Source organism: Musa acuminata, chromosome BXJ1-1 (assembly GCF_036884655.1).
Source record: "Musa acuminata AAA Group cultivar baxijiao chromosome BXJ1-1, Cavendish_Baxijiao_AAA, whole genome shotgun sequence".
Taxonomy (NCBI): domain Eukaryota; kingdom Viridiplantae; phylum Streptophyta; class Magnoliopsida; order Zingiberales; family Musaceae; genus Musa; species Musa acuminata.
This window is the reverse complement of record NC_088327.1, coordinates 10,892,636-10,920,000: the sequence shown is the minus strand read 5'-3', so window position 1 is coordinate 10,920,000 and position 27,365 is coordinate 10,892,636. Positions and strand designations below refer to the sequence as shown.

General features: G+C 37.0%; 3 protein-coding genes across 5 annotated transcripts in view; 2 read left to right on the top strand and 1 right to left on the bottom strand.

Moving 5' to 3' along the window:
- The window catches only part of LOC103992386 (UDP-glycosyltransferase 73C5-like), a 1,756-nt gene extending 625 nt beyond the window's left edge, over positions 1-1,131 (top strand). Inside the window, exon 1 of the mRNA XM_009412067.3 lies at positions 1-1,131. This exon is cut by the window's left edge and continues 625 nt beyond it. Within this exon, the coding sequence (XP_009410342.2) occupies positions 1-999 (999 nt within the window). The 3' untranslated portion in view covers positions 1,000-1,131.
- A 3,152-nt stretch (positions 1,132-4,283) lies between these two features.
- LOC103992398 (phosphoenolpyruvate carboxylase 4) lies at positions 4,284-20,546 on the top strand. 3 transcript variants are annotated; one of them, XM_009412093.3, is made up of 21 exons: positions 4,284-4,511; positions 4,775-4,964; positions 5,383-5,546; positions 6,205-6,319; positions 6,385-6,462; positions 8,974-9,042; positions 9,118-9,196; positions 9,270-9,346; positions 9,438-9,533; positions 11,997-12,138; positions 13,521-13,655; positions 14,543-14,604; positions 14,955-15,251; positions 15,388-15,513; positions 15,653-15,754; positions 15,837-15,983; positions 17,799-17,897; positions 17,974-18,062; positions 18,335-18,461; positions 18,535-18,741; positions 19,540-20,546. In XM_009412093.3, exons 2-21 carry the CDS (start codon positions 4,809-4,811, stop codon positions 20,362-20,364), a joined length of 3,192 nt encoding a protein of 1,063 aa, XP_009410368.2. In that variant the 5' UTR covers positions 4,284-4,511; positions 4,775-4,808; the 3' UTR covers positions 20,365-20,546. The 3 variants fall into 3 exon arrangements, with proteins under 3 accessions (XP_009410368.2, XP_009410361.2, XP_009410353.2); XM_009412086.3 differs by having other exon boundaries at positions 4,332-4,511; positions 4,722-4,964; XM_009412078.3 differs by lacking the exon at positions 4,284-4,511 and having other exon boundaries at positions 4,577-4,964.
- A 553-nt stretch (positions 20,547-21,099) lies between these two features.
- Positions 21,100-26,438, bottom strand: LOC135672878 (protein Dr1 homolog). Its single transcript, XM_065181344.1, has 5 exons — positions 26,149-26,438; positions 24,733-24,822; positions 23,550-23,644; positions 21,542-21,610; positions 21,100-21,455 (listed from the first exon to the last, which is right to left on the bottom strand). Exons 1-5 carry the CDS (start codon positions 26,201-26,203, stop codon positions 21,300-21,302), a joined length of 465 nt encoding a protein of 154 aa, XP_065037416.1. The 5' UTR covers positions 26,204-26,438; the 3' UTR covers positions 21,100-21,299.
- Positions 26,439-27,365: the final 927 nt, after the last annotated feature.

The window sequence follows — 27,365 nt, the reverse complement described above, 5'->3', positions numbered from 1 at the left end:
ACCTTCAATATCTGGCGCTACAAGATCTATGATGGGATAGCCGAAGAGCATCAGCCTTTCACGGTGCCAGGCTTGAGGGAGCAGATCGAGGTGACACGGGTTCAAGCGCCAGAGTTCTTTCCCGGACCAATCTTCGAAAACATAGCAAAAGACGTGCGAGAAGCTGAGTTCGCAGCGGACGGCATCGTGGTGAACAGCTTTCAAGACTTAGAACATGCATTCATCGAGGGGTACCAGGAGGCCATGGGGAAGATAGTATGGACCACGGGGCCATTGTTCCTCCGCAGCAGGAGCGTCGCCGACATGCCTACAAGGGGAAGAAAGGCATCAATCGACGTCGATCACTGCCTGAGTTGGCTGGGCACCATGAAGCCGAGGTCGGTTCTTTATGTGGGTTTTGGAAGCCTCACACGAACAGACCCTTCCCAACTGATGGACATTGGATTGGGGCTGGAGGCATCTGATCACCCGTTTATTTGGGTGATGAGGTACAGCGAAGAGTCTGCAGAGAAGATCGAGCAATGGCTGGCCGGAGGATTTGAAGAGAGGGTCGGTTCCAGGGCGCTCATAATCAAGGGGTGGGCACCGCAACTCATGATCCTCTCCCACCCAGCGATCGGAGGATTCTTGACGCACTGCGGCTGGAACTCCATCTTGGAGGCCATCTCGGCAGGCATTCCCATGATCACATGGCCACACTTCACCGACCAATTCCTGAACGAAAGAATGATCGTGGATGTGTTGAAGGTTGGAGTGCCTGTCGGGGTAAAAGAACCAAATTTCATAGGAATGCAGAGGAGTGAAACAATGGTCTCGAGGAACGATGTGGAGAGGTCCGTGCGGAGTCTAATGGATGAAGGGAAGGAAGGCGAAGAAAGGAGGCAGAGGGCCGAGCGACTGGGAGAGAAGGCTAACGCCGCCATGAACGAAGGGCGGGGTTCATCTCAGTCTAATGTCACACGCTTGATCGAGCACTTCTCGGGCAATGCAACTGTCTAAGTATGCACAACACGCATGAAGGTCTATGGTCTTTGAATTGCGCATCTTTCAATTACGTGGTTTGACCTTAGTAGATGTGTTGATCGAAGATGTCATTTGTGCTTTTATAAATTGAGAATCGAGTTCTCTCTCTCTCTCTCTCTCTCTCTCTCTCTCTCCACAACATAATACATTATATTTTATGAAAACCATTTGGTTCTAAAGATTAAGAGAGTTATGTAATATTATGTATTTGTTTGTTCACAAATCATGCCTCACAAGAAAGCCATTATATTTTATGAAAGATGGTGACCGAAAAGATATATGATCCAATTAAATTGATTAGATAGAGATTGTCCCTAGGAAATGACAGTTTGAGAGAGAAGCTCAATGCTAGAGTGCAGATGGGAAGGTGAGAGAAAATAATAAGTGAGGGTGGAGGCTGATATTCTTAGTTAATATTGTTAATATTGATCTTAGTTAATATTATTAATATTGTGAAGTTGTAAGATATTCTTTTGTGTTAATAGTGGATTGATCTTTTTGAAATTTTTTATAATCCTTAATAGTAAAATAGAAGAAATATTAGAGAAAACACTCACCTTCCTAAAATTTATAAATTTAAGAATTTTTTAATAATATTTGATAGACAATATAAATTATAAATATAAATTTTAGACGATCGTACTATAAAAGATTTATATGATCTACCATAATCAAAAGTCTCAACAAGAGTCCATATGACATTATTACGAAATAAAACAACGAATCAGTCATAGATAATACCCAAAAAAAACTCATCCAACTATATGTCATCTAGATAGCTTTAAGGTATTATAGTAGCTAATACTTCACATCACTCTATAGAACTTGAAAACCTCTCAAATTATTATTTGGATGACTAAAATGAATATAAGTCAACCAAAAGATGAGACTATAAAACCTACTATAAATTCAGTTCTTTATATACTGTGCAAATAAAGTCGAAAGCTACTAACATATACAAATATTATATCAAATACTTTATGTATATATATTTATCGATATTTTCTCTACTTATTCTCTTGATGTCCTAGCTTTTACTGAATCATTAATTTTCTGCTTAATTCTATCATGCCTCTTATCTCTCAATTGCTCTTCGTCGTTATTGTTGAGCAATCAAAACTCTGAGAGCTTTGGTTCGATGTAATCACGATTTCGGGCCTCACAGAGAGCTATCATGATTTCTACGTCCACGTGGGACAGCTAACAAAGGGCCCCACAGAGAGCATCTAACATTATGACGTTAAATGTCGCATAGTGTTGTGATGTACATGGTTTTTAAAATATTTATGTGTAAAATAAAATGAGATAAAATAAATGAGTGTTTTTATTTTATTATGCTATTTAGGAGAAGACTTTTCTTGAATGCTACTAAATATCTACAAGACACTTTATTTCTATTATTGGTGACGGATCTCAACCACATATAACTAAGAAGAATAATTGTATTTTTTTATTTACCTATTTGTTTGATGCCGATTTATATGAATATGAACTTCGATTTGAATAATGCTCGTGTGTCTCATCTTATGATCGATAATACTTGGAATATATGTTTTAATAAATAATTATTTTAAAAAATATCTGATATTGAGATATCTCATCAACTAAGTCAGCCAATCAATTCCTCTCTAGTATGGTAAAAAGAAAAAAAAGATTAGACTGTTGTTCGTTTATGTCATTCATAAAGTTTTATTATTTTGTTTGAAATTATTACATCTAAAACTACCTACGACTACGATTGATAATCTTTTTTAATTTAATGTTCAATTTTTTTGCCTTCGTGGATCTCATAATGATGATGTTAATCATATATTTGTTACTATGACTTCTCTAATAAGATTTAGCAACTTCTTACTCAAAAAATAAATATCAATAGGATCTATCCATTTTTTTTAATGCTTCCATACTCAAATGAATTATAGTCAAATGTTATAATGATTTCCATTATAACATAATAAAATTATCACAATATCTATAGCATATAAAGCAATTTTGTACATGATGAATTTAAAAGAATTGTTTACTAGGTTATATTAAGTTTATTGAGGAAATGTACCATCGACGGTTGAGTCAATCTGATTTGTTCTTAACCCAAAGGCGACATCCAATATCCCCTATAACTGTAAGATGACTGAAGTAGTTCCGATATGATCTTCGTATAGTCTCGAGGCGTCCGAGGTGATCTTAAAATAACTCTGAGCTAAGGTTTGATTATTTAAGGGATCCTGCATAAAGACTAATATTATGAGGAGTTTTTTGATCCGATCCCTCTGATGCTTAAATTAGTTCTGATGTCTCAATGGAAGATGTGATATCCTTTTGAGAAGATCCAACTCTTGGGTCGACGCCGAATATCGATTTTTATACTTGATCGACTAGGGTGGAGGGGGCTTCTGTAATGACCTCAACGTCTTCTCCTTGATATTTTATTTATAGGAGTGAAAAAGAATGGATAAACCTAAACGATCTCTCGTGCGTTATTATTCATAGAAGTCAATATGCTATAACCATCTCCACGTCATCGATAATGAGAGGATGATCGAGTCATTTTCTTTCACGTCAACATTTTTTTTGAGACATTGATTAGCCATAATTGATTTTCAAAATATTTATTATTAAATAAAATAAAATATTTATTATTAAATAAAATATATATTTTAAATAATATATATAAATATATATATTAAATAATGATGGAATTGACTTTCTACTGAGCAATAGTAATGAATATTGCATTCTTGCAGGTTGTAAACATACCATTGAGATGGATGCCGAGTATATTGAGGCTCTGATAATTAAATATGGACTACAAATGACTATACAAGAAAGAAAACTCTTATTTGCAGGTAGAATCTGATAATTTAAAGATTCTAAGAAAAGAGGCTACTCATTATATATTATTACCTTACGAGAGAATGCAGGGTGTGGAAGTCTCAATGTCTTTATTCCTATCCTGTATACTTAGCACTGGTGAACATGAAACAAAATTATTTTTTATTAAAATATTTAAAAATATAAAATAATTATTGTTAATTATATATTAAAAATATATAAGAAGACTTTGAAATATAATAAAAATATATAAGAAACTTCCAACGGCATGTGAGGAACTCGTGCCTCGCGGCCTAAGTCGCGGGACGAGGACGATCGCCTTGATCTGATGAAAGATGGCACTCAGTGGAGACAGGTGGACGGTGGAGATGAAGACTAAATATGTGATGGGATGAAAAGGAACACACAGGCCGTCAGTGGGCTGAGAAGGGCCCGTAAATGGCGTCCACTCCACGTGCCAAGTGGCAGGAAAAGATATCGCCAGGCTACATGCTCCGACCATGAAGTGGCGCCTCGACGGGAGCTCTCCCCGGCGGGGAGTTGGAAGCCCCGCGGGAGGAGGAGAGCATCGACTTTCCTGATATCGAGGCGACGCTACCTGACCGAGACCTCCCATCATCGGACGTGTGGCACCTCCTCTCTCGCCCGACGACGCGGTAAAAACTCCAAACCACCGCTTCTCTCTCTCTTTCTCTCTCTCTCTCTCTGTCACACACACACACACACACACACACACACACGCACGCACTCCCTGTTTCTTTCTTAATCATTCTGTTCGTTGTTCCACTTGCTCACGGGTTTTTCCTCTTTCTTTCTTCTCTTCTTTGATGCTCTGTTTCTTGGGGTTCTCTGTTTTGGACTACTAGTGGTGGCGGTGGCTATCTGTTTCTTTCTTGGCGGTGGTGTCGGTCTTTTGCAGATAAAGCGTCTTGCCTTTGGTCGAGGAAGAGAGGATGACGGACACCACCGACGACATTGCGGAGGAGATCTGTTTCCAGGCCTTCGAGGACGATTGCCGCCTCCTCGACAACCTCCTCCACGACGTCCTCCACCGGGAGGTCGGCCCCCGCTTCATGGAGAACATCGAGCGGAAGCGGGTCCTCGCCCAGGTCTGTCTTCAATAAGCCCTCGTCCACTTCGCATTTCCTCCTCTCTTTCGATCCGATCTTGATGTGGGTCTCCTTTTGTCGTTGGGAATGCGTGGTGGTTGGTCTCGGATCTTACTTTCGTTGACCTTCCCGAGCGATTCTTGATTATTTTCTTCTTGGTTTTCTGGATTTTCTTTACCGATCTTTTCTTTTTTCTTGTTTTCATTGTCAAAATTATATGCTCAACTCTACAAACAAACTTCGTTTGTTTTGATGAGATGTTCTTGTGAACACTCAACGATTGGTTTAAGATATTCTTGAACTACGAAAGCAGCAACAAAAACAACAACAAAAGACATTTGACAAGGTCTTGTCGATTGGTTCTCTTCTTTTTATCGGTTTCGTTATTTATTTTTGACTGTCTCGTTGGTTGGGATAGTCTGCAGTTAATATGAGGTCGGCGGGGATGGAGGGGATGGCGGAGTTGCTCGAGAAGCAACTCGCGACCGACATCTCGAATATGACCCTCGAGGACGCGTTGTCGCTTGCCCGCGCTTTTAGCCATTACCTCAACCTCATGGGTATCGCAGAAACCCATCACAGGTGCTTCCTTCCAACACCTCTTCGACCTATTATCTTTACACGATTCCCTCTCTATATGATGCTGCTCCTCGAATTATTTAGTCATTAGTATATTTTTTTCTTTTTATTTGTCCCTATGTCATTTGGCTTCACTGGCAATTATCTGTCGGCAACCATTAATGTGCTACTGAGATCATTGTCGCTGTTTGTAGACTTTCATGGGAAAATCTATTAATGGATGAGTTGGCCTCTTGGAACTAGATCACCATTTATTCCTTTCAGTCAAAGGATTGAAAATGTCCCTTCTTCTATTTCGTTTCAGGGGAACTACAACTGCTAAAGCAGAAACATTGTTTTTGTTACTTCTTTCTTGTGTTCTACAAAAGATAATTGTTGACATATATTATGTGGTCTTAATGATTTTATCTTTTGTATACATCTTATTAAGCATGTAATACATGCCGTTTTTATATAATCTACTTTGATGTTGTTATTATGATAGAGCAGCTTTGTAGCTGTCTATAATTCTTTGCTGGCAATCTACTAGATTCTATTCCCTATAAACATATATGAAGATGGTCTCTTTTCGTTCAAAGTGAGACACCAAATCGGTGAATGTGAATCATGACTAACTTATGTTATACTTCAACATGTCAAAATGATCCAATTTCTCATGTAGGGTTCGCAAGGCACGCACTGTTGCGCATTTATCAAAATCATGTGATGACACATTCACTAAGTTGATACAGAGTGGTATTTCCCCAGAAGAACTATATGACACTTTCTGCAAGCAGGTTTGTACTCTTATGATACTGCTGGTGTTGTCTTAGTCAATATATAAATGTGCTTGTTGCTTCAGGAGGTTGAAATAGTATTGACTGCACATCCCACCCAAATAAACAGGCGTACTCTGCAATACAAACATATCAGAATAGCGGTGAGCTCTCCAATCTCCATTGTGAATATTTTATTCCACTTCTGAATGATCAGCTAGTTATCTTACTTTCAGTTTCTGTGCTTTTTATGGACTTATGAATGTGTTGTTTCAATATTCATCCTAACTAGATATTATGATTTCCTAGCAAACTACAAATCTTTCACAAGGTGTTAGGAAAAATAAGGTCTCATATTTTTCTTTAAAGCATTTCACTGGGTTCTACAATTGAAGCATGATAAGAGGGAGTTGCATATAGGGTTTAGCATATACATAGTAATATCTGGTACCATGTTACCCGAAGCACATCTGATGATCTCTCCTGCCAAGGGACTTCTCTTTTTTTTTTTCCACTGTATTTTCCTATATTTTCTAACTCAGTCTCCTTAAGGTTGATATCAGTTGGTTTAGTGCTAAGCAAAAGTTGTTAACTATTTGTATTCATTTTCTTTTTGTGAGGAGTCACTATTTTGATGACCTTTCATTTTTCACATTTACAATATTTGGGCCTTATATTTGTTTTCCTAAAGTTTTAGTTTTCAAAGATGTAGGATGATCTCAGCCCACAAAAAAGGTTATGTTTGATACTTTATAATGGTTATACACTCCATACTTCTCTTTGTGTTCTTCACTCTTACATGATGTGTCAGCTAGCTGGCAGAGAACAATAAGGTCAATTCAATTCATGGAAAAAATAATAAAAGAAAAGAAAGCATCAGTCTCCCTCCTTTGTCTCGCATTAAGTAGATGTATTACAATCTTTAGTCACTGATGGGGGATTTACCTGGTAAGGATAATTTTTGTGATCTAGCTGTTGCAATAAATATCTTTAATGTTTGTTGTAGTACTTTTATTTGCACCAGCAATTTCCATATATGCTTGAAGTACATTATATTTCTCAACAATTTGACTGTCTGTGTAAATTGCAAATGTGCTTTACATCCATTATTATGTTAAATTCTGTGTAGATTTACTAACTGCCTAGGAATTTAGATATTCTGCTTTAAATTACCTTTTTGAATTGCATTCACCAAATAATTATAGGCATATGTTTTTTAAAACTTCTAGTGCATTAAATAGCGTACAAGTGCAACAATTGACTAACAACTACGATGTCTCGACAGAGACTACAGGGATATGTTATTGGCATCTCAACGTCACTTCATTTGTCCTTTCTGTGAGATACAAATTTCATGTCTCTCAACCATAGTTACTGGTTCCCTCTACCTAAATCACGATGACTATGCATCCAGATTATTGTGTATGCAATATAGAAACCCCCAGTGGGGTTCTAATCTCATCGGTGCCATTCAATCTCATAGATATAAACCAACCAAAGACAAATAACATCTGTAGTAATTTCTACCTTAAAATTCTTCAAGAAAAGGTCAAAAAACAAAGCACTGTTCATTAAAGGAAGAAGGAAAACCAAAGAGTTCATGAGTTATAGATCTTTTGCTACAGTGCATCGATCCAATTAGTAAGACAAACACATATTGTCAATTATATTTAGGAGCCTAAATAGGTGGTTCATTGTGTACCACAATCCAGAAAAGCCAAGCTTATCCTTACCCTCATGTACCATGAACCTGATTAGGTGGCACCTAAGCAGTTGCACCCATGCCTTGCTCGTGAAGTTCTATGTTCTAATAAATTATCCTTACTACTCACTTTGTTAACCCTTAGTTTAATGATAGAGTATGTGGTTGTTCTAGATAAATGTATATTGGGGATGTTTAAATGAAGTTCTGACTAGACAATGTTTTAGGCAAGGATCACTGAATTTCAATCGGGATACAATTTTTCTATGTACCACTTTAATTATTTTTTTTCTCCAGTACACTCCTAGATGTGATCATGCATTCAGGTAATTAAGGTGGATTAGTGTATTTCATGTGTCAAAAAGGTAACATGAATACTGTTTCTAGGATGCCAAAGTCATGTCTCTTGGTTTCTACGTCCAGTACATGTTCTTTTGTTCTTTCATTGAATTTGCTACCCAGTCATGCTTTGTTGGCTTGTGATATGTTAGTGTATGTTAGCATCATTGCCGCAAGAATGCAATTGAAAATTTGAAACCACCAATTAGGTCATTGGAAAAAATTGCAACACAAAGTTCCAAACACTGTATCATCAAGCTTGTGAAAGATAACTATTTCTGTATAAATTTAAGAATTGATGGTAAATGCATTTTATCAAGTTTGTGCTTGTTGGCTCATGAAACATAATGAATAAGCTAAATTTCAAGCAAAAGTTGGCTTTGGTCCTAAGATGTGCTTTATGGATGCAACACATGGACAATAAATAAAGATATAATACAACAAATATAACATGGGGATAACATAACTTTTTCATGTTAGTACTACGAGTTCATGCTCTTTCGGGGAGTCAGGTTTTCGTTTGTAGTATATGTATGGAAGTTGCTAGTGTTTTTTTGGTGCAATAGTTATTTCTTTCCATTTGTAGCATCAACTCGTTTGTGATGTTCTAAACAGAATTTGACCAATGTTGCAGCACCTTCTGGAGTTTAATGACAGACCTGATCTTAGCCTTGAAGATAAAGAACTACTGATAGAAGACCTGGTACTTTTTCGTTCAGTCTTTTAAATTGGTAACTTCATTGTGTTCATATTGTCATCTAAACTCTTGTCCCTTTAGGTTCGCGAGATCACCTCATTATGGCAGACAGATGAATTGAGGCGCCATAAACCTACTCCAGTTGATGAAGCTAGAGCTGGTATAGTTCTGTGCTTATATAGAGGTGTAATTCCTCATTACGTTGTTTAATAGTTTACTTGCTCATCCTGTAGGTCTTCACATTGTTGAGCAATCACTTTGGAAAGCCATACCTCATTATTTACGTCGTGTCAGCACTGCTCTGAAAAAGGTCCCATTTCTTTCTGTTATATTTCCTGATTAGATTCAAAAAGATATGAAAATCTGGTTCATGTTCCGACATTTTAATTTTCTATTTGTAGCATACTGGTAGGCCACTTCCACTAACCTGCACACCAATAAAATTTGGCTCTTGGATGGGCGGTGATCGAGATGGAAATCCAAATGTTACAGCAAAAGTAAGTTTTTTTATGATCAGTTTGCATTTAATTATATGAAGTTTTAACTCGAACAATCTGACATTTATTTGTTTTTATTGCTACTGAGATTGATGTCAGCAGTTCAGTGGGTTTTTTATTTCCACTGTACAACTGATGTTCACTCTAGATTTTGGATTGGCTGCAATAAAAGGTTGTTTGCACTCTTTGCAGAGCACCAATAAAAGGTTTTTTATTGGTCTTTCACATCACCAACAATGGGTTTATAGAAAAATCATGTTATGGATGTGCTGTGTTATGCCATGCCTAGCAGTACTAACACATGATTAAGCTAGCTTTTGGCTTGCATGGGATTCTCATGGAGTAGATTTGCCTTGCTAATCTGTGTGGGGTCAGCTTTGCCTTGCTAGTCCATGCAGCACTTTTCTTCATTTACACCTGACAAAAGAAATCAGCTTGATTGAATTTGCAAAAGAGTAAATTGACTTGGCAATTATTGGAGACGCATATAATTTGAAATAAATGAGAGACTACATTGCGGTAAATGGATGCCACCACTGACCGTGGTATCACAAGGGTCTTATGGATAGGAAAAGGAAAAAATAATATAAAAATATTGTTCGGGAGCAAAATGGTCCACTTAACCCTTAATGGTCACCTCCTAGGTACTACTCGGAGGAATGGCCCCTTGTGCCACCTTGGGAGTTCCAAGGTGTTGACATGATGGAATTTTCATCATTTTGAATTTGTCAGTCCCATGTCAGTTTCTATCCTATGGAATGGATTCGACAAAATAGCCCATGTGACCTAAACTACACAAGATTTGTACATATTTTTACATGTTTGTTTGGTATCATTTATATTTGTAAACCATTAATTCATCTGACTGAGGGTCCCTAAAAGGCTAGCACAACATAATGATGCTATGTTGTTCTATAAAGGTATAATGAGGTGGTGCCACAAAACACTAACCTTGCTTGAAAGGACCATAATTGACAAGTTTTGTTATAAAATAACTAGGATAAATACACACATGCTAGTGGTTGACTCTGAAATATGATAATAGTATTATAATTTATTCTATTACCAGTCATATTAATAGAAAAAGAGGGTCAATGTAAAGTAAGATTGCTCCTTTACAACCAAGGTGACAATCATTTGGGTCAGAATAGTCTTTTTGCTCGTATATTGTTATACTTATACAAGTACTTTTTTGTAATACATTTTGCATATCTTTTATCAGTCATATAAATTTTTATTTGTTAATCCAGTGTCTAATGGAGATTTTTCTCATCTATCTATTGCTATAATTCTAGAATCTAGAAGCATGGTTCGCCCATTTTGGGTACCAGACCCGTCTCGACAATCTGTCGGATTGGTACGTACTAGCTAGTACCAGTCTACCAAAACATGGTATGTTGGTGCGTACCGATGTTTTGACAAGGAAGAAAAAGAGGGTGAAGAGGAAGGGCCAGTGGAGGAACAAAGGAGGAAGAAGAAAGAAGAGGAAGTGATAGAGGAGGAAGAAGAAGTAGAAAGAATATGAAGAAAGAAGAGGAGGAGAAGAAGCAGTGGCAAAGTGGAAGTGACAGCGGTGAGGGCAAGGGCATCGTATGCGAGAAGAGAGCTCACGTTCGCAAGCCCTAATTGTGTTTTTCTTTTTTAATGCTGAGTTGGACAAGTGTCCACTTATTTATTTATTTATTATTTTAACCAGACTGCCCGAAATGGGTGTTGTCCGCATATCGACCCATGCCCGAACCGGTATATACCGCCCGTACCATATCGTTTCAGACAGTACAGCAGTCCTTGTCTATAAGTATCCTTGTGTTCCAAAAGATGTGGGTGTATTGTTTTGAACCATTCAAATGATTATGGTGTTTAAGCCAAATCTTAATCAAACAAATGCTTTTCTTTACCTTTATAACCTCCATGTTGTTCCCTTTTGTCCTTGGTAAGATACGCCTATAGGGTTTATTACTGTTCCTTTCCTCAACCACTTGAGACTTTATTGCTCTGATGTTTGTATTACTGCTTACTTAAGTGGCTTACTATTGCTATCAATTCTATAAGAGAATTGCTTTTCTGGAATGCTTTGAAATTAGTTTTCTGGAACTAATTATACTGCATAATTTTTTAATTTAACAATTGTTTATAAACTTAAGATTAGCATTTAGTTAGGTCACTGGAAAAGTCTTTTTGTTACATTTTACTCAATGTTATTAGATTTTAATTTGGAGTTTCTAGGTGACCACAATGGGAAACATTACTGATGCTGAGTTAAATAAATATGGGCATCTCAAAAGAAATGGTCAATGGTGTAGAATTGAAATTTTCTGAGAACTTAATTGTTCTGAATTCTTCCATTCTTTTGTTCTTTACCATGACAAAAATTTTCTTTGTCCTACCAAGTTTATAATTGTTGTTTATCAAAGATACTTTCTTTTTACATATAGCTAAAGGGCTCTAATATGCTTGCCACAGGTTACCAGAGATGTTTCTTTGTTATCACGGTGGATGGCATTTGATCTCTACATTCGAGAGGTTGATAATCTTAGATTTGAGTTGTCTATGATTAGATGCAGTGATAAGTTGGCAAGATTGGCACATGAAATCTTACTCAAAGGTTTGTTTATTTAAGATCATCAATGTGCTTTTGCTATCATGCTTCTGCTAGATTTAGGAGACCATGAAGTGATGGAAAGTCAACTTAGTTGGTATAGTATGCACAGTAATCTCAAGATAAATGATTCTCTAATTCCATGGATTATCTTTTAGTAAGGGATCTATTTTAATATTGAAATAGTTGATCTTGTACTACATTTTGGATGATTTGACCTTCATAAAGCTGTTTAGCAATTCAAAATTGAGCCACCCCATAGTTCAGGACTCCAAGATTACACGAAAATGCTATACTTCATAGAGTATAAAAATTATCAGCTGCCATATTTTCCTTGCTTTGATTTATGTATTTATGATTGCTGATTTGAAATATCAGATTTTTACATACAAGTATTAGAATAATATACTAGAAATACTTTCAGCGCACATAGACATTCAGTTTCATGTTGATTTTGTGTCAATCCTTTGCACATTCAGTTTCATGTCTAGTAAATGAAATAAAAAAATGGTAAAGAATTTGAATTTCTGAGCTCTTGTCAAATCCTTATTTTCTCTGTTCTTTTTTCACTATAGAGGAACCTCAAAAATAACTATCTCTGGTTGCCTAAACATAACTAGAACCAATAACGAGTTTGTATGTAAACTTTCTTTTCTTAAACAAGTATATCCTTTTCCTAAATTTCACTTATCTTTTGGTAACAACTTAATGACTGATATAAGATTGAATACTGGTCACTCTATGTTCTCAAATTTCAGTCTTCTCAATCTTTAGTGATGCCTTATAGTTTATGGTCCATCCCAGGAAGATGACCAATCTCTTACAGAACATAGTAGATTGTGATGTGCATAACATGGAAGAAAAATATAAGAAGTAACAATTGAAAAGAGCAAAACAGATCACAAAATAGGATTTATATTTTGCTGAAGGACATCAGTTAAAACCCATTTGAAAAACTTTTTTAAAATTAACTGGGATGGTCCTAGAAATTGTAAATTTTACTGCAAGCATGAATTACTAGTATGTCTCCTATAGTAATACTGTTTGTATCCTTAACAGATACATGTATGTTTGGCTTGTGTTATATGAAGATGCACGGAGATGTTTATACATTTCTGATAACTGAAGTTTATAATTTCCTTTCGGCCGGCATCAGTAATACTTTTCTTTTTGTGGTAATATCTGTGTCGGCAACTAGATTCTTGTTCTTCATAACTTATGTTAAGCCTCCCATCTTAAGTACCTGCAAACCTTGCTAAATATTATCATGATTCGTGTTAGAAATTTAGTTATTTTACATTCTTTTGGAGTTTCGGTAATGGCACATAGATTTCCAACCTATGACTTCTATTTCTTAAATAAATTTGTTTAACAATTTGCTTCTGCAGAATCAGAATCTGAGAACCAACATTCTGAAAGCTGGAATCCAAGCCCAAACCGAAACCATGCAAAGCATCACAATCCGCATATATCTGCTTTGCCAGCACAACTTCCTGCTGGTGCATATCTTCCAGCTTGCACGGGTAACAAAAAACATCAATCTTTTCACTAGTGGATTTCTGTTTTATCTTTTATTATTGGATTACTGTTATATGCTGTGTAGTGTATACCATAGTTTTATTTTTCATAAGCAAAATGTTTGGTGGAGCTTTAAAGACCTTCAACTTCAGTGTCTTTCAAATGTGATTACTTTAGACTTGTTTTTTTTCACTCACTCTCCTTTGTATGATTGACTAAGACTTTTAATTTTTCAAAAACTTGTTCATGCTTCTTCTTGGCTTTGACATCCTTTATTTGCTAATTTGATATATCTGCATTCGGTAATTTATAGTAGAATTTAATTAGACAGAGCCTTTAATACGTCTAATGAAAGAAAATACTGTTTTCTCGGGTTAGTGCAAATAATACAATTTAGCAATAAATAATGTGGATTACCAATATAGCACTTTAAACTGCATGAATTGGCTATCTGAGGATATGCTACTCTTGATTTTATTTGAAATGCTTTTAGTGAGTACCACTTGGAACACAGTATTGATGTCAATCTTTTATTAGGTAAAAAAGTATGGAATTTATTGATCTCGAGCCTTCATGGTGCTTCTGATCCAAGTTTCTACAATAAATTGAAAGCATCTATAAGTGCATGACAACTTGATCAATGCATTGACATGATTACTGGTGCTTGTTCTTTGTTTGCAAGAATTTTTCCCATGTCAAACATGTAAAGGCCTAAAGAATAAGGGTTCCGCAACTTAAAAGAAATAAGTTTCAAGAAGTTGCCATCTTGTTTTCCTTAACAAACACGTACACTGACAATGCTGACTAACATGAATAACATGTAGCATATCTAGTGTCTGATTAGATTTTTGTCATGGATAATCAGTATTTATGTGGTCGGTTTCTCATGCAGAATGCAATGATGGTGGATCTGAATATCCTGTAGTAGAATTTCCTGGCAACATAAATCGTCAGGTAAGTCTTAGGGCACTTTTTTAGGTTCATTCCTGTTCTTTATATCTTGAGATCATTATTCTCTTGCCTTTTTCTGTACCATTATTTCATCATTTGAAAGATATGTATTATATTCAGCTGACTTCATGGATTCAAATACTGGTTGGTACATTTACTGATGACCAAGGACCAGTTTTGGACCATATGGTCTGGCGCTGGTCGGTATTATTTTATTTTATTGTTTTTGGTTGATACCGAGCATTACAGGGTGGTATACCACCCTGTTTATGGTATTGTTTTGGTTGAGTAGATTACTGAAACTTAAATCGGACAGATTTAAATCCTTGACTAACATAATTCGCTCATTACAGAATGGTAAAAGTTCTCCAGTTCGGTCATTTCTGAGTTCATCTCAGGATTCCTTGACAAAATTTGGAGAAACAAGAATTTCTACAGATGGTTCTTTACCTAGTCCCACTAGCCAGTCATCTTTAGCAGGGTCATCAAAGATACCTAGGTCAAGCTCTAGTCAACTTCTTGCACAAAGAAAGTTATTTGCAGAATCTCAAATAGGCAGGTCAAGCTTCCGGAAACTTTTAGAACCTAGCCTGCATCAACGTCCTGGGATCACTCCATATAGAGTCGTTCTTGGCAATGTCAAAGACAAGGTACGTCAACAGCAAAACTTCTAGACCAGAACTTAGCTAGTTTTTTCCTATTTTTAAAGAAACTAATTTATTTATCAGATAGTTTATTCAAACAAATGTATTAATTATAAAATTCATTCTTTAACATATGCATCAGCTAATGAAGACTCGAAGGCGCCTGGAACTTCAACTTGAGGATCTCCCTTGTGAACATGATCCTGCAGAATACTATGAAACTTCAGATCAACTTCTTGAACCACTAATTCTTTGCTATGAATCCTTGGTAAGAGCCTTCTCTAGTTCTTTCTTTTTTTATTAAATCTTTTGTACCCATTTTGAAAAATAAAAAAGGCATTTGTAGTTTCATTCTGTTTATGCTATTTAGATGTTGATGATAAACTTTTCTAATTGCTTCTTTGAAGCAATCATGTGGATCTGGCATCCTTGCTGATGGGCGGTTAGCAGATCTGATACGAAGGGTAGCCACCTTTGGTGTGGTACTAATGAAGCTTGATTTACGTCAGGTACTAATTACTGCTTTTACCAGTTTCATTTTGGATGTCGTGCTGCATATACTTAACTTAGTTATATGCTAATCTTTTACAGGAATCTAACCGGCATTCTGAAGCGTTAGATGCTGTTACAAGATACTTAGACTTGGGATTATACAGCGAATGGGATGAAGAGAAAAAATTGGAATTCCTGACCAGAGAGCTGAAAGGAAAGCGGCCTCTAGTACCACCAACTATAGAAGTCTGTTCTCTTCTCTAAACGTTCACTATCTTTTAAGTGTTCATTAAGTTCTTTATAAGTTTATATATACTCTTCTTAAAAGTTATTAGAATTTTAAATTTTTTTGTGATATTCCTTCTTATTGCTTTGACCCTAGTTTTACATAATAATTAACTATTACTTTTTGAAGTAAATCCAAAACTTGAAGGATGGATTGTATTAATTAAATATCTTATAAAACCATATAATTAGTTCCATTTTGGAATAATCTAGAATTGGTGAGAGACAATTCATTAATGAATGACTGAATACTATTCTTAAGTAATGAATGATTGAATTAGTTCATGATGCTTATTGATAATTGAGATAATAAAGCTAGGATCACTTTGGAAAAGCATGAATATACACATATATTTGGAGTAATTTGATAGGGCAGCGAAACAATGAACTAAGTAACATATGTTCCTGAATTAGTTCATGATGCTTATTGACAATTGAGATAATAAAGCTAGGATCATTTTGGAAAAGCATGAATATACACATATATTTGGATAAATAAAGTTAGCCTTTTTTGCTTGCTAAATGGCATGTTGAAGCAACATTTTATTAATTGTAGTATCCCACAAATTGCTAGTGAGGATTAAGACAACACTTCATTGGGCTTTTCTGTTGGTTGGATGATTAGCCACTTGATGTTGGATAACAAAAGCATGGAGTAGAGCATTGTGGTATATGACCTGCGTTCAGAGTTTGAAACTGTATATACTAGTCCAAGCGGGGACTGGACCCAAGCCCACATATACCACGTGATAGTATGTGAGCATTGATCGGAGCAACTGCTTGAACTGGCTGTGTGGAAAGGGTAAGTGGGTTTGACAAGGTGAGTGGTAAGGAAGAGGAAATCTTGGTATATTTTCCTCTTTCTTCTATTCTTCTTCCTTTGCCTCTCTGTATTATCCTTGGTACTTTCGCATGGTATATATGCAACTTTTCTCATGGTATATAATAGACAAGATTTTCACTAAGCATCAGAGGATTTTAAGGGTAAAGTGGTAGATCCCATTATCCTTCTCTTTTGCTGTTTGAAGTTCATATAAATTAATCAGTTCTATCTACACATTTAGGTATTCTCCTGTTTTCTGTACATGATAAATCTGGTGTTTAAACTGAAAGATCGCCAAATCCATTGGATTTGAATTGATGAAAGTCAACTTTTTGTGTGTAATTTAAGACTCTGGGCTAAGCCAGGTTTATTAATCTGACGGGGGTTGCTATCAGCTTCATGAATTGATACCAGAATCTTCTGTTATTTGACCGACTCACTGTTAGAATCTTGATGTCGTGCTTAAGTTTGATTCCTGTTCTTGCATCTTGGGCATTATTTTAGAGAATGTTTTTAAACTTTGGTGAATGAAACCTGTCCTTCTAAGGTAAACTAAGAAGCATTATCCAAGCTACAAGGTGGCAAAAGGATTGTGGAACGGAAACCTATTTCTTACATTAATTGGGGAATAAACTTTGTCTAGGATTCCAGACCTTGCTGTTTGCATTAATTTATTGCTTCACTGTTGGAAATATCTGGCAGCTATAAGTTTGAGCTATCTAAACTTAATTTTTAAATTATTTAGGGAGCTGCTAAGACACTAAGATTTATTAAGCACCAAGTAACCTATTAATATAGAAATGATATTGAGAATACTGGGAAATTGAACAGCAGTTTGTATGGTTTCATATATGCTTTGTACTGATGCCACTAACTGTGTGTGCTAAGAATTAAGATCAAGATTAGCATGTTGCTTTTTCCATCTGAAACCATTTTGCCAATTGGTGTTTTAGGTGGCCACTGACGTAAAAGAGGTTCTTGACACTTTTCGAGTTGCTGCTGAGCTAGGAAGTGATTCTCTTGGAGCATATGTGATTTCAATGGCTTCAAATGTACATCTCAACAATGTTTTACAACTTAAAATGCAACAATTTAACACATTTTCTAATCTGAACATATATTTGGCAGGCAAGTGATGTTCTTGCTGTAGAGCTGTTGCAGAAAGATGCAAGACTTTCTGTGAGTGGGGAACTAGGAAGACCATGTCCGGGTGGAACGTAAGATGATTAATTTTCAAGTTTTGAAGTTCATCATGATTGAATTTCCTAACATTCTAGCTGAAATGTTTGAATAGTTTAACAATCTCAAATCATTGTTTTTTCAAATTTCAGAGAATAGGATAAGTTAGTGCAGATTAAATTTTAGAAGCAAAGATGCTGCTGGATATATTATAGCGTATGTTCATCACAAAAAAAAAGGGAACAATAATGTGACTAAATAATAGAATATTTCTATTGATATTGGAACTGATTACTTTTGGTTGATACAGGCTTAGAGTTGTTCCATTGTTTGAAACCGTGAATGATCTTAGACGAGCTGGCTCTGTGATTAGGAAGCTGTTGTCAATTGACTGGTACAGGGAGCACATTATAAAGAATCATAATGGGCATCAAGAGGTAATAGTTTTTCCTTTCAGTTTTACTATTCGCTAAGTAGTTCTCATTTCTGAGACCGGCAAATAATGGTCAGGTCATGGTTGGCTACTCTGATTCCGGTAAAGATGCTGGGCGCTTTACTGCAGCGTGGGAACTGTACAAGGCTCAAGAGGGCGTTGTTGCTGCCTGTAATGAGTATGGTATCAAAGTCACACTTTTTCACGGGCGGGGTGGTAGTATTGGTCGTGGTGGTGGGCCAACATATCTTGCCATACAGTCACAACCTCCTGGTTCTGTAATGGTAAGTTGACTTTTATTATGCTGATAGAGTTGCATTAAGGCCAAATCTATATTAATTAATTTCATTCTTCGCTTTTAATAAACAATAAGCACCACTGAGACTCACATTGGAGTCAGTATTGTAATTTATGTCTTCATGATGCAGCAATTTAGCAGACCCAGTAAAATCTGAGTAGTCGTTAACCATCTTCCTTTTTGCTATTGATATTGATTTATGTTCCATATATTACTGAAATATGCACTCAGGAACTAGTATATTTCATAAAAATCATTGACTTGAACCTAATTTCCACCTGTAAATGTCTTAGATATCCATATATGACATTCATCTATTTCACTGACATGCTAAGAGATCATGAAATCATTTAATGAAATTAATGATGGTTCATTATATTTATGTCACAAGGATCTCAGAATGGCTGATTGAGAAATATCTTGTACATCTTAGTAGTGTAAATGTGTGAGCAATTTCTTGAAAAAACTCTGAATATAAGAAATCTATACATATAAAACTAAAGGTTGGCCGAAACTTCAACCAAAAATTATGCCTATACTGAACCCAGCCACATTAGTTATCCTCCAGGTACCATTTCTGATGGACATTTATTGCTCATTTTTGGAATAGTTAAGCTGCATTTATTTATCATTTAAATACACTGAACTTGGTAAATATTCTTTTATTTTCCCTTTTTTTTTTTGTAAACATGCATTTAATTTTATCGCATGTAGTTTTCGTAATTCAAGTTGTATTACTATTTATAGGCACAGTTGCAATTACTTGAACATTTGTTGTGGTCAGGGATCCCTACGATCAACTGAACAAGGTGAAATGGTCCAGGCCAAGTTTGGTCTTCCACAGACAGCCGTAAGGCAACTTGAGATCTACACAACAGCTGTACTTCTTGCAACAATGCATCCTCCACTCCCCCCAAGAGAAGAGAAGTGGCGTCATGTGATGGAGGAGATCTCCAAAACGAGCTGCAACCACTACCGCAGCACTGTGTATGACAACCCTGAATTCCTAGGCTACTTCCAGGAGGCCACTCCTCAGGCCGAGCTTGGCTTTCTGAACATAGGAAGTAGGCCTACAAGGAGGAAGGCCTCCACTGGTATTGGGCATCTGCGAGCCATTCCATGGGTGTTTGCTTGGACTCAAACAAGGTTTGTGCTCCCTGCATGGCTCGGTGTGGGCACTGGCCTCAAGAATGCATGTGACAAAGGCTACCAAGATGACCTGAAGGCTATGTACAATGAATGGCCTTTCTTTCAGTCCACCATCGATCTGATCGAAATGGTGATTGCGAAGGCTGACATTCCCATTACCAAGCACTACGAAGAAACGCTCGTCTCTGAGAGCAGAAGGGCCCTAGGTTCTGAACTGAGGTTGGAATTACTGACAACAGAGAAGTGTGTTCTAGTTGTCAGTGGGCACAAGAAACTGTCGTCCAACAACAGGATATTGAGGAGGCTGATTGAAGGCAGGCTGCCATATCTCAATCCACTTAATCTCTTGCAGGTGGAGATACTGCAGAGGTTAAGATGTGATGTTGAGAACCATAAGCTTCGTGATGCTCTGCTCATCACAATTAATGGCATTGCTGCAGGGATGAGAAACACCGGTTGATATATACACACACATTTAGCTTCTACATGCTTGGTATTATTATCTTTCAGAGACTTACTGAAAATAAAGTTCCCGGAGGTTCAATTTTGAATGTTTTGTGAGTTTTTTTTTTTTAATGCAGTAAATCCATGTTCGGATATTCCAGAAGGACTTGTTCTTGATATATTTATGTTTCATCACCAGACTCCGGCAGTGTCATATTTGGTTCCCTCTGTTGTTTCTGATAATTCTTGAGGTTAGCTTTCCACTCACGGTTGACGGACGCAAATAAATATATGGGCTGTTCTCGTTGCTGTTGCATGTCCTATTTTTCGTCGAAGATGTACCCTTGATGTGATGACTCGACTCAATACAGTAGATGTGGTTGTCGCCTTAAACAGTGATACCCGTGCAAGGTGGCGATAGCTTCCAACTTAAAATGGCACAAGTAAGACGTATCAGAGTCGCGGGTTTAACATCAAATGGCACAAGAAAGATACCTGCATGGTCACGGAATACCAAACCCTTCAATTATATTCTCGACTTAAGACCGGATCTGTGAAAATTAAGGCAAAAGATGAGTCACGGATGCTGTGTGGCTTCTTGATTTATTATTCTTGTAGTCTGAGATCAGATACTTTTAGTTCACCATCCTGAGGTTTGGTTTGAAGTATCAGACCAAATGTTTTCCAAAGCAACCCAAGTTGGCCAGAATATTAATGCATGACAGACCTGCTTGAACTTGGATGACCGTAGTTGGCAAATGTAGCTTCTATATCTCCATGAAAAAACACTATAGCATTCTGCTTTTCCATAAACTGTACGGCTACATTATCAGGCAATGCTGTCATAGTTAATAGCTCCATCTACAACATGCCATTCATTAGAATGTCATCGTTTCGATTGTGCAACTCTAGAGGATGTTTGGCACAATCATAAAATATCAGGATCCATCATCAGCTTTCCAGATTGTTGTCAGCCTCTGGCTGCTTTTGAATGCTAACTCCATTATTCATTCTAGCACGCGCCTCCGCAAACATCCTCTGTTGCTCTGCCAATGCTTCTTCCTCTGTCATCTCGATACCGCTAAATTTACCACCTTTAGGTGAGTCCTGCACAGAATGGATAGAAGATATACGTACAAATGTTTTAGAAGGAACACATGGTAAGAACAACAGAAATTCAATTATGAACCTACAAGGGTGTCAAGCTTATGTTGTTCGTATGCAGCATAAACCTCCTCAATGTATTCACCAAAGCCAAGAACCTGGTACCACAAATAACCACATCAAAATATACTGGAAAAAAAATGAAAACAGCAGGATGATATCTAGGTCCAAAAGAGAGTGTTAGGTGTACTTATCAGCCTCACCGGACATCAGATGACAATTACTGGAAAAGGTTGCACCTCATAATACTAGTAACATAAGCTCCAATCCTATATCTCATAATGTAATCATATTCTTTTACAAAGATGATCACCACATTGTGAGTCCTTTCATGCTTGTTTCTAGAAAGATAGTCTGACGATTCTGGTATGTAAGCTCAGAAGGAAGATTAAAGTGAAAAATAGCCTTATAACAGCATGGCCAGGCCACAAATTGGTGAATCCAAAATAAGGATTTGTATTGGTCAACAATTTGTGTCCCTTACCACGGAGCTGCTATTTCTTCACCTAATTTTTCTTTTTGATTCTTAAGTATAAATCTCAAGATGCAGGATAAGATATATGCAGTGCCAAAGGACAGGAATCTATGTCAAGACACATTTAGCTGTAAAGAAACTAGATTCTTTCTCCTAACAAAATTTAATCCCACATTTGCCCATTGGACTGGTGACTGATATAACATGTAGGCTGCATATTTTTACCTATTATACACACTTTTTTAAAGAGCTGCTTTTAATTCCTTGTCCCTCCCTAAGTGCAAAGCTTAATGAAACTCGTTAACTTTGATGCTTGTTTGTCATCAAAATCCTTTTGAATGAACTTTGGAGATACTTATGGTCTGCATGACCATGGACACGTTCCTAGCAGTTCTGGAATGCAGAAAACCATAAGTGACTTGAAGACTGAAAAACTGAGACTCAAAAACAATCTGATAGGGACATTCAGAAACAACAACATTTTTGAAAAAATATGAGGAAACTAGTTGATTCATACTGCTACTTGGTATAGGCAGAAAAGAAGTGGAGAGGGATGCTTTTCTTTTTCATTTGTTTGATGTCTTCTTGGACTATTCAACTTAGAATCTTAAAGTATTAATGGTAAGATGTGTTTCTCAGCATATGGAAGACTACTTCAAATTCATTTGCTGATCCCATGATGCCATGACACACTGGTGTTTTCCATCTATTACTTTTATCTTGCTTCTAGAAAACTTATCAAACAGTCAGTACAACAACAGTGGATCTGCATCAAGTAAGCTGATATGACTTCAAAAGACAAGACTGTACATGTTTACATGTCGAATAGTTAAGCAAATCTTCCTGTAAATGCTATAACACTATTTTTCTTTGAATTTTATCTTACAGAGATTGAAGAAACCAGGAGCATAGTTCACGGCCCTATCTTGTTGCAATACTAACTTTTCTAATTTGTTTCCTCTATCTGCAGAATTCCAACAGTCCAAGCTACCCATTCTCCTCTTCCCATAAATCTATCAACACTATGGATGCACCCCTCAACATACAATATAATTTCTTCTACACAATGTGAGTTTGTTGTTCTACAGTTAAATCCTTTCTTTGAAGCACCTTAGGGATTGTAGGAAATAAAAAGGGTACAACCTCAGTTTGTTATTTCAAGGAACATTTCTATTTCATAAAAATAGCTATGTCAAATGGACATCATGTCAGGAGTATATTCAACCTCACTGAAATATCTATTTAAAGAAAAGCTCTGTAACAATATCAGATTATCTTATCTCTACTGAAATCAGAAAGAGAACACAATCTAAAAGAGAATTAAACACTAGCAAGTCCTTAGCTATTCTAGAATCAGCTATGACTACTCAACAAAGCTAGAGTATGACTACGGCAGTAAGAAAATCCTTATCCCATTTGTTAAAATCCTAAAAATCCTGGTCGAGATGAATATACCACAAGACCATAAAAACTTTACAATAACAAAGAAATGGACATAACTACAACTTCAAGAGAGAGAGAGAGAGAGAGAGAGAGAGAGAGAGATTGTAGAATGACTCAACCTCCAAAGCCTTGAGCACATGCTCTGGTGCAATTGTCTTTTTGTCCTCTCGATTACATACTTCATTGGACTCCGAAGATAGAAGATTGATAAATTCTGCCAATTATGATAAAAATTAAAAGCTTAATCTGTAGAACCAAAATAACACAAGAATGGCAACTTGTGAAGTTAACCACCAATACTAGAAGACATGTCATCGTTTGAGAAAAGATAATAAGTATTTCTGGCATTAGATGACAATGTAATGGTAAAATACAAGAGCAGAAACAAATCAAACAGGAAACTAACAGTTTTCTTATTAGTTGCATACTCTTAAAGAGTTAAAGGTACTTATTCTTGTTTGCTTTCTTTGTCTCAACTTGGCTCAATGGACAAACTGATCCATTAACATGATACACCTAAAACCACATGACCTCCTCCCAATACCATTGTGGGGATTGATGTCCTCATGCAACTCATGTCTTTGATCATATTTCACTATCAAGCTTAGCCGGTGGTATGTGAAGCCCAGTTTAATTCTAGCTCCATGTCATGATGTATCTCCAATCTTAATCATGGGTAATTTTCTCCTACTTGAATCCTTCACCGTCTCTAGTGCAAGATTCACTATGATGTCAATTGTCATGACAAATGGATGAAAGACCCATTAATTTGATAGGCCTACAACCATATAGCCCAAAATGTTCAAGTCCATGTTAACGATGGTAGACTCATTTAACCAAACCAACCGAATACTCCTCTCCTTCTGAAATGGGACTAAACTAGGGTGCCACATTGTTGCTCATAAGAAAGAGTATGACACAAACATGATACATCCATCGTATAGGACACTATGTTCCGAACAATATATACGTCTCCTACATAGAAGTTAATGCAACTCCCTACACATGGGAGACATCCAAGTGCAGGTTGCTCAAAAATTAATTTTAATTTTCTTAAAATTCAAACAAAGAATTGTAGAGATTGACATGGATGATTCATGTCACTGAGTGAATCCAAACAATATCTGTCCCTGTAATATTTGCTTCCTTATGAAGAACATATTGCGAGAAGAGTTACAAATTTTCCTGTTAATGTCTACCATCATTTCAAAATATTATCGTTCATAGGGAAAACAAAAACCAAGACTAGCAGCAGACAAATATGCTAAAAAATCCATCTAATGGCTTATAAATTCCACTTGCCTACGCAACATTCCACGAGAAGATCTTGAGTATCTCTAGCTACACGAACATCAGGTGGTAGCATCTCCTTTATAATCTTGAACATTGTTGCTGAAAAGTAACCATCATACTAGATTAGGATATAACTCAAAATCTATAAATGAAATTTATTTGATGTGAAAAGATATCAAACAAGACTGAATTTAAACATGTTCAAACATTGACAGAGTGCTATTAATTACAACCCTTCCTAATTGTTATCTTGTTACAGACAGATATTTTTCTAAAATCTCACATCAGCACTTTTTCTTGAAATGGGTGATGTGCTTTATATTTTAAATGAGTGATATTCAGGCCCTTCAGGATGTCTTCATTTAGACATACAGGTCATCATGAGCTAAAATAAGAGTAGAAAAAATGGAATTAAAAGCACATGTATCAATCACAAACTATTCTGAACTATAAGCCACAAAATTCCTGTAGGAAAGTACAAAGCATTAAATCCTCATTGAGTTACTTGATATTCTCTTTACTAAGGTGACGACATACATCAACACAGAACTGACAAGAGATGGTTAAATTTTCTTGAACATGAATAACACATATAGATCATGACAAAGCTAGAGTTTTGTCACGGTCACCTTTTGCTATTTGTAGGTCTTGCTTAGGAAACCAGCAAAAGTTTTTATGTATATATATAAGCAATGAGCTCGACCTTGGCACTGAATTTCTCAGAAAACCACAAATTTTATTTTGTCAAGAAGCCTATTACCATAATGGAAACCACAAAACCATTAAATTTCTTAGGAAACTTCCATTATTTTGCCAAGAAGCCTATTAGAAAATAAGAACCCAATGATGGAATATTTGTATTTCCTAATAAAATAGTGCTGAGAATATTGTTCCTATAAGAACATAACATCAACAGAATTCAATGCGGGAAGATTACTGTCTTGTTGTAAGGGGCTTATCTATGAGATGGATAATTTCGTGCTTTCACTACTTTGAGTCCTAACTCAAAGATTTGCACTAAGGATAGAATATATATATAGTGTACCATGAAACTATGTTCAATATGTCTTCTAATCTCACATTTGTTTTGCATAATTTTCACACAAGGTAAAATTTAGCTCCTTGTAACAGGCTACCCCAAACCTAGTATCACTACCTGAATGGATGAAACGGCCCAGCTTGCTGAACTCTTGAAGGATCCAAACTTCCCACCAGGATGAAGGACGCCACTAATTAGCTTATGCACCTTTTTTTCTCCATGTCATACGATCCAAATCCAAGAACATATTATAATACTTAACCAACCTTAATGCAGGAAACATTCTACCCAACTTAAAAGTCATAGACAATCGAGAAAGAAACACTCGATCAATTCCCGACGACAATCAAACACCGGAGGATCATCCATTAGGGCAAAGAACTCACATTTCGGGAGCGATACGTCCTCTTTCGACTTCCCGACGATGTCCATCGGTTCCATCTTCCGATCAAACCCTAAAAGGATCGATTTCAATTCCTCTTCGCTCCGGGTGGCCGAAAACGGTCGGAGAGGGAAGAAACCGGGGAAAAGCGAAGAATCGCGAGGACGACGATCCAAGCAATATGGGATCGATTATAGAAACAAGGGTTACTGCGGCGGAGAGATCAAGTCGAAGTCGAGACCAGCCGGTGAAACTGGGGCAATCCGGAGTTCATTTTTGTCGTCACATCGAGGCCTACCCAATACGTGCGTGCAAGCGTAGGTGTTAACGGGTCGGGTGTCGGGTTTCCACTACATATTTATGATCCACACTCCTCGGTCAGGATCCGGATCATTGTTAAGTTAACTGAAACCATTGACGTCTGTTGGTTCTTATCCTGAAAGATGAACGGCCGGGATGTTTTTCTACCGCTTCATCCGTCAACCGGCGCGCGTAGCACGAAGAATAACCGTTCTGCTCACCGCCATGTGAGAATAGGGCCGGAGAAAATGAACGGTTTCGTGCGAAAACACTTTTGTCTAAGACCTTCTGTCAACTGACGAATGGGTGGTACGCTGACCGAGCGTTAGTTTACATTCCCTATCGATGAAGGGCTGGGATGCATTTCAGCAGCTCTTCATCCATCATTTCCCGCAAACAGCGAGAACGTATTGGCCGTTGTGACAGCCGACCATTTGATGATCTGTTTGCAGGTTACGGTCACCGCCGTTGGGAATAGGGAAACAGGAAAAGAGCCATTTCACGCCGAAGAAAATTTTTTGGAGGCCTTTAGTCATCCGATCGATGGGCGGTAAGCTAAGTCCAGTAGTTTTTATCCCTGAAACATGAAACGGCCGAGCGCGATTCCCACTCTCCCTTCCATCAATTAAAGCAAATAACCTGGCGAGTAGGTTGTAGTCACCGCCTGTGAGAATGCGACACCTCAAAACGAGCATTTTGGGGCCAATAAAAATAATTTTTCGGGCCTTTTGTCATCTAGCTGACGTGTGGTAAGATAACCGGGGCGAACTTGGGACCCTCGCACCTGGTGGCTCACACCGCGATTAGGTTCTGATCCCCACGCGTGAGAAAAAGGACACCCGAGAGTTCGATCCTTTTCGGCCGATCTAGTTTTTTAAGCCACTTCAATGTCCAGGTAAGCTCACCGCGATTCCCGCGAAT